Source organism: Gracilinanus agilis, unplaced genomic scaffold (genome assembly GCF_016433145.1).
Source record: "Gracilinanus agilis isolate LMUSP501 unplaced genomic scaffold, AgileGrace unplaced_scaffold36541, whole genome shotgun sequence".
Lineage (NCBI taxonomy): Eukaryota > Metazoa > Chordata > Mammalia > Didelphimorphia > Didelphidae > Gracilinanus > Gracilinanus agilis.
The window spans coordinates 1-14,323 of NW_025369736.1; the positions used below are offsets into that span (position 1 = coordinate 1).

At 36.5% G+C, this 14,323-nt stretch overlaps 1 protein-coding gene across 1 annotated transcript; it reads left to right on the top strand.

Annotated features, from left to right (window-relative positions):
* The first annotated feature begins 17 nt into the window (after nt 1-17).
* Nucleotides 18-10,935, top strand: LOC123254967 (protocadherin Fat 1-like). Its single transcript, XM_044683848.1, has 3 exons — nt 18-121; nt 7,914-7,949; nt 9,426-10,935. Exon 3 carries the CDS (start codon nt 9,452-9,454, stop codon nt 10,049-10,051), a length of 600 nt encoding a protein of 199 aa, XP_044539783.1. The 5' UTR covers nt 18-121; nt 7,914-7,949; nt 9,426-9,451; the 3' UTR covers nt 10,052-10,935.
* The last annotated feature ends 3,388 nt before the right edge of the window (nt 10,936-14,323 follow it).

Here is a 14,323-nt window from a genome sequence, read left to right on the forward strand (position 1 = left end):
GAACCCTGTATTTCAAAGAAGCCTCTGGAGGAAAAAGTATCCCATCCTTACAGCGCTCGGGAAAGCCTGTCTGAAGTCCAGTCCCTCAGCTCTTTCCAGTCAGAATCCTGCGATGACAATGGTAAGTAGAATAAGAGTTTTCCACTGTGCTTTAGTTGCTACCATCTCTATTTTTCATTCCTTTTATATTATACATATTTGAATTAGATGACCTTTTTCTTAACACCCTGGAGATCTCATTTAAACAGAGTACCTCTCAGTTTTATGTTAGCTACAAGGAAATTTATAAATCATTCATATTCTATCGGTAATTGGGCTTTAATAATTTGCACATACTTTCTAAGTAAGGTTCTGAAGTTAATACTATTCCTCCCATTCCCAGTAATCCAAGGCTCAATCTTGAGTTATTAGCATGATAGAAAATATTATTCAAGAGCAAAATGCCAGGTTTGTTGTGAGTTGAGTTCATTTCAGCAAACATTCGTTTCAATGACTTCTATAAGCATTGCTCTGTATTTGAAGAAATACAGGGCTTTTCTAAGCCTATTCAGATAACTTGGCTGGATTTATTTATTTATCTCCTCATTAGGAAAAATCCTTCACCCAGAGAGATAATAAATCACCTGTGCCTTCCCATCTGACACCATTCTTCTCCATGCCTGCCTATAAATCATCCTTACAGGAGCTATCCAAGGTGCTGGAGACTTTTACCATAATACTCAGCCTCTCCAAGATCCCCCCTCAGGGTTTGTTAGAGGCTCTAGACTTCGTCAAACTGTGTGTTATCATCTGGGCAATGTGCATTCTTCATCCGCTTGATTCTTCTTGGGTAGATGACAAGCTCTGCTTCTTTCAAATGGCGGAAGGCTATGAGACTTGATGCAGTTAACATAATATGCTCAAAAAGGGGCACCTAGTAGGACCTCCCTGACTCTAGGAAATCCCTTTTCCATTTGAATTAGTCACCAGATATCATGCGTGATACCTTGGACGAACCTGAGTGTCCCTGGTTTGTGCCCTGATTGAAATTAATACCCTAAGGATTGTTGAATAAAGTCATCGCTGCTTATAGTATTCTTGTATGATGTTAATATACATGGCGAACGTTTCATTTGACATGAGCAGCCAAGACTGCACTTTGCTTGGCCAGGTCAGATGTTTTTTTGTGGTCAACAAACAGTAAACACAACAGGTCTCCTTTTTAGAGCAGATAGAAAATTCTAACACATTTAACTTTCACAGACACTTTTCTTAGCTCTCTGTTATAGACACATCCACCATGAGTCTGAGTATTTTTAAATTCAATCACTCCCCCTTTAAAAAAATTTTACATTTCAGTTCTTCAACAAAATGTTTTACTGACATGTAAGAAACAAAAGTAAAATATTATATCAAGTAACTGAATATTATTTCTAGCTTTAACATAATATGATCTTTTATGTAAGGAGAAAAATCCAGCACTGTATAAAAAGTGGTTACATGTACCTCAGATGTAGTGCAAAAAGGTCATATTTATACTTGGGGATAAGAGAACTGCTTTTTTTTAACACTAATTCCAATAATTGGTGTTATTATATAACATATCCATTAAATGTTCTCCATAAAGATCTCTGAAAGCTTGGTTATAATGACCAAAACTTATTCTTTCTCTTTTTAATCTTACTGTACACTAATTATTATTAATTTCTCTGTTTTTATTTTTAATTATTACTAATCATTTATTTAAATTATTTAACTAATAATCATAGCACTGATTATTATTCACATGTTTTATTTTAATTATTAAATTGTCATTAAAATTATTAAATAATTACAATTAGTACATTAATTAGTATTCATGTATTTTATTTCTAGTTATTAATTTCATTATTAAAATTATTAAATTGATCATTATAGTTAATACATTAATTATTGCTAACTAAAACTTAATTTAAAAGCCTTTCCTGATTCCCTCAGCTGCTAGTGGCCTCCTCCAGAAATTGCCTTATTGTTTTGTGCATATAATCTTACTCCCTCCTACTCCCTCAGTCATTATAGAATATGAACTCTTTGACAGCAAAAAAAATTTTTGTATCCCTGCCATCTTGCAGAATTCCTCTTTCATTTATTGATTGACATTGTATTCGTTAATCGATTATGATTTCTGGTTATAAAATGAAAGGCTACTCTGTAGGGTTAATAATCATCAATTCCAGCTTATGCAAGTTTTCCACACTTCATAATAAACATATTTACCAGCTGTGAGACAATCTGTGACTTACAAGAGAAGCCATTTAAGATAAGTCCTCATGGAGTTGAAATGACTTGCCCATGATCTTACCACTAATACATGTCAAGGGAAAGATTCAAATCTAGAACTTTTTCCAAATCAGCATTCCATCCTACTTTTCATAGAAGGCGATTAATGTTCATTGCATTCTGTAAAAGGGCATTTATAGTGTTGATTTTTGTCCAAATGCAACTTACTTCATCTTTATTCTGAAGAATTTGCTAAGACAGCCCCCAAAAGTATTTTAAAAATTTAGTGGTTTTGGCTTTTAATACCTTCACACTTGACACTGTTGGACATCCCCTTCTATAAACTCTCTCCCACATCATTTCCCCATAATAAGAAAATTGGGGCACTTGAGTCACAAAGTCATTCTCTCAGCTCTTGAGGCATTCTCATTCCTCTTCTGTGTTTAGAGCCAAGGGAAGCAGAGATTCTTTGCTCTTGGTTTCTTTGTTTTTGTTTTTTACGTTGTAAAGCTGTCTCCAAAAAACTTTTGTCCCTAACCCTTCTTTCTCCTGTCGGCAGTTTGATCTTCACCCTCCCCATCTCTCATACCTGTAAATGTGAAAAGGGATATTTTCTATTTCTCCACTTGTTGACATTTCCCCCTTCCTTCAAAGCTAGGTTCGGGTGTCATCTCTTCTAGGAAAACTTCCCTGATCCTCCCCCATACCCCGACAAGTGAATATCATTTCCCTTGATCTTTCATGCTTCTTTGAACTCTCCCAATGTGTAATTAATGTACATACATTATCCACCTGCTGGATTATAAACCCATTCTGGTCAAGAACCTTGTTTTATTTAACTTGGTATATTCCCTTCATCCAAGACAATGCTTTGCAGATGGTAGATAATTAACAAATGTTTGTTGAATTGAATTAAAATTTAAGCTGCCTCTTTGAATTTGATATTTTTAGCTCTTGAGACATTTAATTAAACTAAGAAAAATTTTTAGAAGTTGAGACATTGAAGTTAAGAAAAAACATATTCTTATGCTCACTTGTAACTTATGAAATTGGACATTTTATGGCTATTTAGATAAAAACAATAGGAATTTTCATTTTTTATCATGCCAGTTACTCATAAATAAATTCTGAACTTTACCATAAGGTAATTGATGGGGAAAGTCTCCCAGATGTTAATTACATTTGAGGCACTTTGTAGAGAACCAACCAGTGACCCAAGCGAGGAGGCTGATGCTTTAACGACTAGTAGCAACCGTTGCCATGTTTGAATCCTCCTCCTCCTCGTAGATAGAATCCTTTCTGTTCTTCGTGTTTGTTTCTCGCTCCTACTAACGCCAGTTTTCCCTAACTTTTGCACCCTTCCAAGCTTCCGTGGTGACGGTAATACACCTTGTCAATGCCGTCGTTGACGTTGACATGGTGGATACAGAAGGTATCTATCTGTACACATTCACGCATAGATGCTTCGCTTTTCATTGTTTACAATGGCTGCATAGGTACGGTGGCTCACCGATTGGCTTGATGTTAATGAAGTCTTCGTCAAAATGTGTCTTGTGTGAAATCTTTTGGCTTGTGTTTGGTGGATCCTATGTATCAAGGGGAGTCAGTAAGCGTGTCTTCAGAAGACTATTTCAGAATGATGAAAAAAATGCTGCCACCTTCCTATCTTATTCACTCTTAGTAAATTAACACTAGGCTCTCAGGAAACTTGATTGACCTATTCCACCTTGTTCTCCCTCAATCTCAGTATTCTTACCTGGGAGTTAAGGAGATTGGTCTAGATAAGTTCCAAGAACCAGTCCAAACCTAACAGACTCTGCTTCATCTTCAGATTCAAGAGGAAGGCTAATGCATACTTTGCAGGGGTGGGGGAGTAGATTATATTGTACTTGTATACCATATATTTATATTTGTATACCAATATTATATATTTTTCCCAAGGCAAAAGAATGATAAGAGGAGTTAAATGACTTGCCCAGGGTCACACAGCTAGGATTTGAATCCAGGACCTTCCTGGCTCCAGGCATGGCTCCCAATCCATGAAGCCACCTAGCTGCCTCCTCATTTATACATCGTTGATACAAAATCTTAATAAAAAATGTCAGGGCCTCTTATTGTCTCCTCTTCTTGCATATGTACATTTTTTGGTGTTTGTAAGCTGTGTGTTCTATAAAACTTTTAGACATATAGTTTTAACTTCATTGTTTTCTTTGGTTATTCAAGTGAAAAGGTCTTCTGGTTTTCATATAGGATGGTACCAAGACATTTAGAAGCCTCACTAATTCAAGACCACTAAAACAAAACAAAACAAAAAACCCTAAAACACACCATCAGAATAACAACTTATTATATCTAATTATTATTATTATTATTATTATTATTATTATCATTATTAGACACTTAAGTCATCCTACTTTCTTCCCAAATGGCAGCTGAAGCCTCCTCTGACTTATTTTGGGCTCAGGAGTCTTTTGGACATTGGCATCAGAAAATAAGTTCTAATTCTTGCATTGTACATCCAAAGAGAATGGTTAATAGTTCCATGAAAATTGGGAGAGTTTCCAAATGACTGATTTGAACAATGGGGAAAGGATGGGACTAACCTTATGATGTTATCTGTATGAGGAAACTCCTTTGAGTGCACATCTTTGCCTGCTTTTTAGTTTAGTCACCTGGGTGGAGGGGAAAAGGTCAAGACATCTGAGGGTTTGTTGGGGGTAACACAGTTACTAGGTGGAGTCAAGATTTGGACACAGCTCTATCTAATTCCAAAGCTAGCTGCCTATTTTCTTATTTATCTCATCAGGGGTTCTCAAAAGTAGGGGGAGAGGGTAAGGGGAACAACAGGCTATCAGTAAGATCAAAACTATTTTCATAACAATACTAACATGTGTTTCATTTCTAATGTAGTAAATATTGGTAAATACAACCCACATTTTAAAAACTCCCTTTGGAGGGTCAGTCAATTTTTAGAATGAAAAGGGGTCCTAGAAACAAACCATCTGAGAATATTACACTGTACCAGGGTTAAGTGACATTCTTCAAAACTGAGGCAGACACACATTTCATTTTCTATCGGTGCTTGCAGTTTCTCATAAAAATTACACTGGAACCTTTATTAGATTTAGGAATTGTGTGTCACAGACTTTTTTTTTTATAATGGCATGACATAATAGATTAGTTTTTGGCTGTCAAAAAAAATTTTATTGTCATGAAAAAAAAGTTACTACACAGAATTCCTCATTCAGTTAATCCATAAACATCTATTAAATGCCTACAATGTGCCAGGAACTGTGCTAAGCCTAAAGGATGTTTAATTTTCTGAGGGAAAAATGTCCTGACATTCTTCTTGGTGTATTGGATTAAGAAAAGCACCATATCTATTTTTGTGAGGCAGTTGCTTCTTTAGACAAGGAAATGATCCCCATAACCCAGTTCTAGTGGCTGTTTCTGAACCTTTTGTTATAGAACTCTGCTATTAGCTGACATTTCACAAGGTTTTTGGGGTGGACAGTTCTGCGAGGTAAGTAGGGCAAAAATCACTTCCCATTTTGCAAACCAGAAAGCCAAGGTTCAACAATTTGACCAAGGTCATACATACAGTTTAGAAAATATCATTGGTTCTGACTTCAAGCTTAAGTCTGCCTGAATAGAAGTCTCACACTCCATGTTCATGTTGCATTTCTCACTAAGTAATATATCCAAATGCCCTATCTTAACACAGTTTAGAGATACAAAACTGAACTGTTTTGGAAATGAGGGTTACATTTTGTGAATTACCTTAAAAATTACAGAATTGTATTTATAGGATTGTCTCAGTAGATCTAGAAGATCATTAAAGATCTTCTAGACCTTAAAGATCCCCAAAGGCCAAAGCCCTGATTTTTATACATGGGAAAGAAAATTGACTTAAAGGGCAGAGTTGAGATTTTAATCCAGGTCTTCTGATTCTAAAACCTGCAGTCTTTTCACTAAACCTATAAGTATTTATTTAAGAGCTTACTCTGTTCTGGGCACTGTCCTAAGTCCTAGAGATTTAGAGGAAGGCAAAAGACAATCCTTGCCCTCCAGGAGCTTTCAGTCTAAATGTACTTCATTTTTGGCAGATATTATTTATAAATTTATTTATAAATGTTTTTAAGACTCTTCATAAGGTCCCTAAAGTACTTTCAGTTGCAATGAGTTGAATTTTCTAGAAGATAGCTGTAAGGTGTGCTTGTCATTTTAAACAACAGACTGAACATTGCTTTTCCAGAGTTAATATACAACATCTATCTTGTATGCCTTTCTAGTTGCCACATTTTAGAAAGTGCTTCAGCAGACCAGAGCACAATTCAGAGAAGGAGAGCAGGGTGATAAAGGAACTAAAAATCATGCCATAGAAAGATTGATTAAAGGAAATTGAAATATTTAGCCTAGAGAAGGTAGAAGTTGGGGGGCAGAGGGAGGTGTAGGCTAGTCGACTTTTAGATATTTAATAGGTGTCCTAAAAAAGAGGAACTTATTATCAGAGACTCACAGATTTAGATGGGAAAGGACCTAGATTAAAAGGGTCACCCTTCATTATAGAGAAAACAAAATTAAAGCTAATGCCAAGAGTTAAAAATTGGCCCATGTCTATACATGTGATCGGTGGCAGACCTGGGTTCCAGCTTAGACATATTGACTTGAAATCTAGCATTCTTTTCTACTTTTTTCTCTGCTTAGTCCCAGAGGGTTTAAGTTAGGGGTGGCTAATTTCCAATAAGAAGATGGATTTCATCTTCAAATGAAGAAGACCTTCCTAACCATTTGCAGTCTCTGCAAGTAGAATTGAGCATCCTCCGGTAGTAGAGTTCTGCCCCTGGATGGCTTTCTAGTAGCATCTTTTATCAAAAATGTGATAAAGGGGGGATCCTTATTTAAGATACAGGCTGAATTGCCAACATGACCACTGAGGTCCCCTTTAATCCTTGGGTTCTTTGGATGCTCATAGCCATATCATGTTTTCCTCTGGGTTATACTGATCAAAGGATGTATGTAATTACAGGTTAAGGGAAAGAAAATAGTTTATTGAGATTATTTCCTTAGAAATTGGTTAAAATGTGTTAAAACCAGTCAAATCACATTCCATTCCATTTATAATGAGCAGGATTTGGAAAGAAAAGAACCTCTGGAGCTGGTCACAGGTGTCCTAAGAACTATTCATTTTTGTTGAATACCCTGGCATTCTATTTGTGATTTTCCATTATCTTGGACTCTGGGGAAGATAGTGCATGACTTTAAAAGAATGGAGTTAAAATGTTGCTAATTATGTGTTCCTGTGGGTGCTTAGAGCTAATAATTCATATCAATTTTGTTTCCAGTACTATGTGTGTGATTTTAATTGCTTGGAGTTTAGATTTTTGTTGGCTCATTTTCTTCAATTCTGATTCTGTTCTTCCAAAAGCAAATTCCTAATCACAGGAAAAACAAAATAATTTATTTAAGGAGAATGTTACACAACCTAGCAGTTGTTGTCCTTGGCTACATTTTTGCCATACTTTCTGTAGGTTGACAGGGTCGGTCACTTAGAGAACCTCGTTTCCCCATTGGTGCCACCCGTAGCCACTGTGTCTTTATTGCTTCTTACTTACATTTCCTGTTTGATTCCTAATTGTAAATATTTTCTTCTCTTTTTACTTTGCCGTCTAAAGAGTCTTTCGCTGCACCTGATCTCACCAAATCAAAAGGTGACTTATGCATGCGGTTGTTCTTTGGTATTCACTTTTTTTAAAAAGTTTGTTATATAGAGGTTTGACCTTAATAAAGATTTGATTTCACTTATTCACTTTAATTTTTGCATTGTTGATAGTTATTTGACTGTGAACAGCATTCATGACCTTGCATTACTGCATGTCTTTCTAGAAAAAGATGCAAAGAAAACATGGTTTCTGCCCTCAAAGAGCTTATAGCTTATACACACATAAGTACAGGGCATCCCAAAAGTTATAATGTAGTTTTTCCCCATATAGTACGAGGTAGGACTGTAAGAGGGGCAAAGGGAGAGGTACAGACAAACCTTCTTAATGGTTTTTGGTCTAAACCAACTGGTGATTTCAGTGTTTTAGGAAATACTCCCAGCATTGATAATCTTGAGAGTTGCCTGGGAACCCTGAGAAGTACCCAAGAAATAATTTGCCCAGGGCTATGTATCCCAGTCTTTGATTATGATACAATTTGAAACTAAGTTTTCCTGATTTGGGGGATGGTGATCTCAATCTAGGAGATCCTACGGAAGTTTATGGAAGGTAGAGAGCCTTACTTGCTCTTGTTAGGGGGAGTAGAGGACTGTTTTATGGAGATATTTAAAGAAGTAGCATCTCTTAGGGCAGCTGGGTGGCACAGTGGATGGAGTGCCAAGCCTGGAGTCAGGAGGACCTGAGTTCAATTCTGTCTTCAAACACTCCCTAGCTGCGTGACTTTGGCCATGTCACTTAATCCCATTTGCCTAGCCATTTCCCTTCTGTCTTAGAATTGTTACTAAGAAAGTAAGGATTTTTTTAAAAAGTAGAATCTCAATAGACAGAAATGAGGAAGGAATGTTTTTCTTTTTCAGTTCAGATAAAACTGCTTGCTTGCATGCACAAAAAATATAGTCATTATTCTATATATTATGTATTGGGGACCTTTTTTACTCTAGCATCTAACATTCTAAAGATTGACTTGAAGATTTTTAAGTATTTAAAAATATTTAAAGTATTTAAGTACTTAAATATATTTAGGCTGCTCATTTAATGAACAAATTTCACTCAGAATTCATACTTGATATTAGACCAAATATATTTTAAGCTGAAATAAGTCTGAAACTAAACTGTTCATTCCCAAAAATATAGTTTGTAGCACGCATGTTTGCTTCTGATTACCTTATATGCAATTCCTTGTTTAGCACATTGCTTATGTAAAAATTATTTGCTTGGCTGATGTATATACCCACAAAAAAACCTAACTTTTCAAAAACATGAGCTTTTGCACCATGAAACAGTTCTGTATAGGTAAGGAGCAGCAGTCCCCAAAAGGAATGCAATTCAATCAAACAAATTAACCTAAAAATAAAGCATGTCTTAATATTACACTTTCTTTCTTTTTTTTTCCCCAGAGTATTTATGAGAGGAAAAAAAAACTAAAATATTTAATTACACTTTGTGGAATTTTTCCCTCTTCCTTAGGGTATCACTGGGATACTTCCGATTGGATGCCGAGCGTTCCGCTGCCAGATATCCAAGAGTTCCCCAATTACGAGATCATCGATGAGCAGACCCCCCTCTATACAGACCCAAGTGCCATCGATACGGACTATTACCCAGGAGGTTACGACATCGAGAGCGACTTCCCTCCTCCCCCCGAGGATTTCCCTGCACCCGACGAACTCCCCCCCTTGCCACCAGAATTCAGCGATCAGTTCGAATCAATACAACCCCCTAAAGACATGCCTGCCACGCGGAGCTTGAGCTCCTCCACAAAGAGCCGGCAGAGGTTCAACTTCAACCAGTTTCTGCCCAACTTTTACCCCGTAGATATGTCTGAACCTCAAAAGACAGCGCACGGAGAGAGCAGTAGTTGTAGAGAACCCTTCACCCCGTACCCTCCGGGGTACAGCAGAGACTTTGAAGCACCCACCGTAGACAACATGTCCATGTCTGTGTATGCTTCGACGGCTTCCTGCTCCGACGTGTCCGCTTGCTGCGAGATGGAGTCGGAGGTCATGATGAGTGACTATGAGAGCGGAGAGGATGGCCACTTCGAAGAGGTGACCATCCCTCCGCTGGATACACAGCAACACACAGAAGTCTGACACTCACATTCTGGGGGGAAAAAAAGTGCCTGGACTTTCAAGAATTTACATTCTAGACCGATATCCTGAAGATCTTAATTTTCTTTGCAGCAGATGCTTGGATGCTTTGTTTTTCTAGGAGCTAAAACTGGCATGGCTGCTCTGGATCATGCAGCTCATTTCCACATGTTACCTGGGTTCCATTTCCTGACCTACTGTGTGTGATTGGATCAACTTAAGATTTACATGGGCTGTGCCATTAATAAATGTGTGATTTTTTTTTAATTTACTTGATCTATGATAATAAAAGCAAAAAAAAATCAGCCAGACCTCATCACCATTTTAGCATGATTCATCTAGGTTTCATTACATTAACTTTTTCTGTTTTTTTTTCCTTTTGTAAATTTTATGTACAGATTTGTTTTTAATAATTTTTAATTAGATTTTGTAGATATTTTTTTTTTTGCCAGTTCATTTTCCACTGAATCTTAGTTATATCGTTCTGTTGTTGCCCAGAATCCTGATTTTGATTATCAGGCTTTTGCTGTTATGTCCATTTCCATTATGGTACGAGTCTTCATGGAAACATTTCACCATATTCTTGCAATACTAGCTGTATATAGAATGAAAAGAGACCTGGTATTTTCTAGGTCAGACACGGTACATGGAAATGTCTTAAATGGGTTGCTGTATTTTAGGATTAAACACATTTTTCCCTTCTTGGAAAGTGTAATGGGGACCCTCTGCATACCTGTTTAGAACCAAAACCACCACGACACAGTTTTTATAGTGTCTGTATATTTGTGATGCAATGGTCTTGTAAAGGTTTTTATTGAAAACTACCATTAGCCAGTCTTTCTTACTGACAATAAATTATTAATAAAATACTTTAACTTTACTGCTTATTTTCGCTGTATTTTACTGTACTGTATTTGATGGCTTTAGGAGTTGGATTTCTTTCCTCTTGGACAGGCTCGTTTTGACTTTGTTCCTTCCTAGTTCCTCAAGAAAGATTCCTTCTCAGTCTCCCAAATCCAAGCATAGCCTATTATGGGGATATCCAGTAGATGGCAATATGTGGCTACGTGATAATATTCCCAGGATTTGCAGAATGATGGAGCCTGCCCCATGGTGTCCAGCAACGAGGTGGAAGCAAACTTCTTCACTTCCATCTTCATTCCCACGATCAGTTGATATTTCTTGACTGTATAGGCCAAGTGTATCCCATCTTTTCTACCTTATACACATTCCCTGGATAAAGTAAATATTCAAAGACTTCCCTTTGAGCTCCCTGATTTTGTGTAGATCTATAGATGTTGTCTTGTGATTCTGCCATGCCTCCTGATTCATGCAGGATCGGTGCTTACAAGAAATGAGACAAGGGATGGGGGGTGGGGGAGCCCCAACTGGGTGGCTCAGTGGATTGAGTCAGGCCTAAAGACAGACGGTCCTAGGTTCAAATCTGGCCTCAGACACTTCCCAGCTGTGTGACCCTGGGCAAGTCACTTAACCCCCATTGCCTACCCTTACCACTCTTCTGCCCTAGAGCCAATACAGTATTGATTCCAGGAACAGAAGGTAAGGGTTTAAAAAAAGAAAAAGAAATGAGGCAAGGGGCTCATTTGGAGAAGGGGCTAGGCATCTTGTTAATATTTGCAACATCCTCCCACTAAGAATTCTCTATTTTTTTCTCTTAAAGTCAAAATTATTAGGGGAGAGGGGCATGAAAGTAGCCCAAGAGAAAGATTTCATAATATCCATTGAACACTAATAAGATGTTCTATGAATAATTGGAAATATTTCACTTAAGACTCATTCAGCCCAATAGAATGTAAGCTTCTTGAGGGCAGGAACTGTTTAATTTTTAGTTTTGTATTTAGAATAACCAGAATATCTGACACAATAGTTTGTAGTGTGTGTTTATGGACTAATTTCACCACTCCTGAGTGCAGATTCCAGCCTTTCCATACCTTATTTAAATGGTCTTCATGAACTTTTGTGCCTGGAGGAAAAAAAAGTTCATCTTTTGGAGGCTAACCTTCTGGAGATGACCCGTGCTTAACTAGCTAAGCCCTTGACAGTCTCTGGACCAATACTCAACAAATTCAATAAATACTGATTAAGTTCCTCCTATGTGCGAAGCAAATTCAGTATATGAATGATATATTCAGTAAATACTTCTATATTAAGTATATATACATATTATAAATTTAGTAAATATATATTCAGAATATATAATATACATATTACATATATAGTAAGTACTTATGTATTCTACATATACATATATTTGGATAATATTCAATATGCAAAATATATAATACACATTTATTCAATAAATACTTATTCCAAATATAAAATATACATATTACATATTCAGTAAATACTTAAATATTCAGGATACATAATATACATATATTTGGAAAATATGTAATATATATTTGGTAGATATATATTCAGAATATATAAAATACATATAAATTCAGTAAATATTTATTATATAAATAGAAACAAATTCTGTAAATATTTAAGTTCCTACTATGTGCAGCAGCAGATCAAACACTGGATTTGAAGTTTCAAGTCCTATATTGATAGATTGTGACCAAGCAAGACACTTAACCTGTGAACTTCGGGTATCTCGTATTCTGTATTAGAGGGGTTTGATCTGCATCAGCGGAGAGAGTTCTGGAACTTACAAGATTCCCAGGGACATGAAGTCAAGTTTCTTAGATGCTCACATGTGTAAGGCATTGTGGTAGGTGCTAAACAAAAATGAATAGTCTGACAAAAGTCTTTCCACCTTAAAGAACTTATTGGAAACCAGAGGTCTGATCTCCAGGAACCCAGGATCATATCTGTACCATGATGACATCAGTGAACGGGCCAATGGTATCTTAAAACCTGGGTTGGGAGCCACCATTTTCAAAGGATATCAACAGTATTACCTAACATCAGAAACTTCGTACAATAGAAATTATGCAGCTACATATTGTAGGGAACTGGGGAAGCCCCTGCATGATCCATCTTTTTAAAGAGGCAGAAAACACTTCTTTGTCACTTCTATCTACCTCTACATCCTGTCAAGCCTTAGAAAGTTAGCCTGACCTTTGTATCCTCCTCCAGTCTTGTCTTGCCTAGTTAACTGCCCAACTAAAATACTTTCAGAAGGTTCAAACATGTTCTGATTCTGCCTCTTCCAGGGTGTTTCTAAATGTCACTTCATCTAGATGCTGCTGCCTTTTAATGAAAGGTAAGAGAGAATTCATTTGCACTTTGCCATTCTCTGGGATGTGTTTGTATTTGAGGACCATTTCTTGTTATTGGTGACATTAATTTCCTGCTAGCTCAGGAAAGGATGGCTCCATTTAAGAGGGAGGAGAGATTTATGTATTGAATGCCCATTAGGAAATATGTGCCAGCCAAGGAACAATTGAACTTTTCAATCCCTATTTTGGTCTTGCTCAATTTATTTTATATTTTCTCAAGTCCATTTCTAAAATATGGGATTTTTTTTCTGTCAAATAAGAAGTATAAATTTAATTTTGGTAATAAAAACTAAATGTGAGGAGGTTTGTCATAGGAAAATAAAGCCATCATTCCTATGCTGGGAAAAATGAGGTAGATGGTCAGCTTTTTTCCTCAGGTATCTTTGAAAACTGTATTAACTCTTTCAAGTCATTTTCATATGATAAAGCTGAAACTCCTAAAAAGTACTTTACTGACTTCAGTCAATGAAACTTCCCTGTTTTGTTTTGTTTTGTTTTGTTTTGTTTTAAACATAGTGAAACTGAGAATACTGTGGCACAGTAAATAAAATATGGGGCTTGGAATCAGGAATACCCAAGTTCAAATTTTTATCTCAGACACTTAGCTTTATGACTTTAGGCATGTCCAACCTCTCTGCCTCAATTGCCTCATCTTAGAAATGTGGATAATTGTAGTTCTTTCCTCATAGGGTCATTGTGAGGATCAAATGAATTAATACTTGTTAAATACTCTGCAAACTATAAAGCACTATTATAAATGTTAGCTATCATTATTTATCCATGTTCATACCATAAAAACAAACTTTAAAAAAATAAGTTTAGTTAGAATGACCTGTCAATTAACAGTATAAAAAGAGGGCATGTCATTGGTGGGATCTATTTTTTTAATTAAAAAAAAAATAACTGGAGGAAATGTTTGAAGTGGATGACTGGATGTCACTAATTCAAGATTTTGGGAACTTGAGTTTTGCATTGTGATTACACACACACACACACACACACACACACACACACACACACACACACA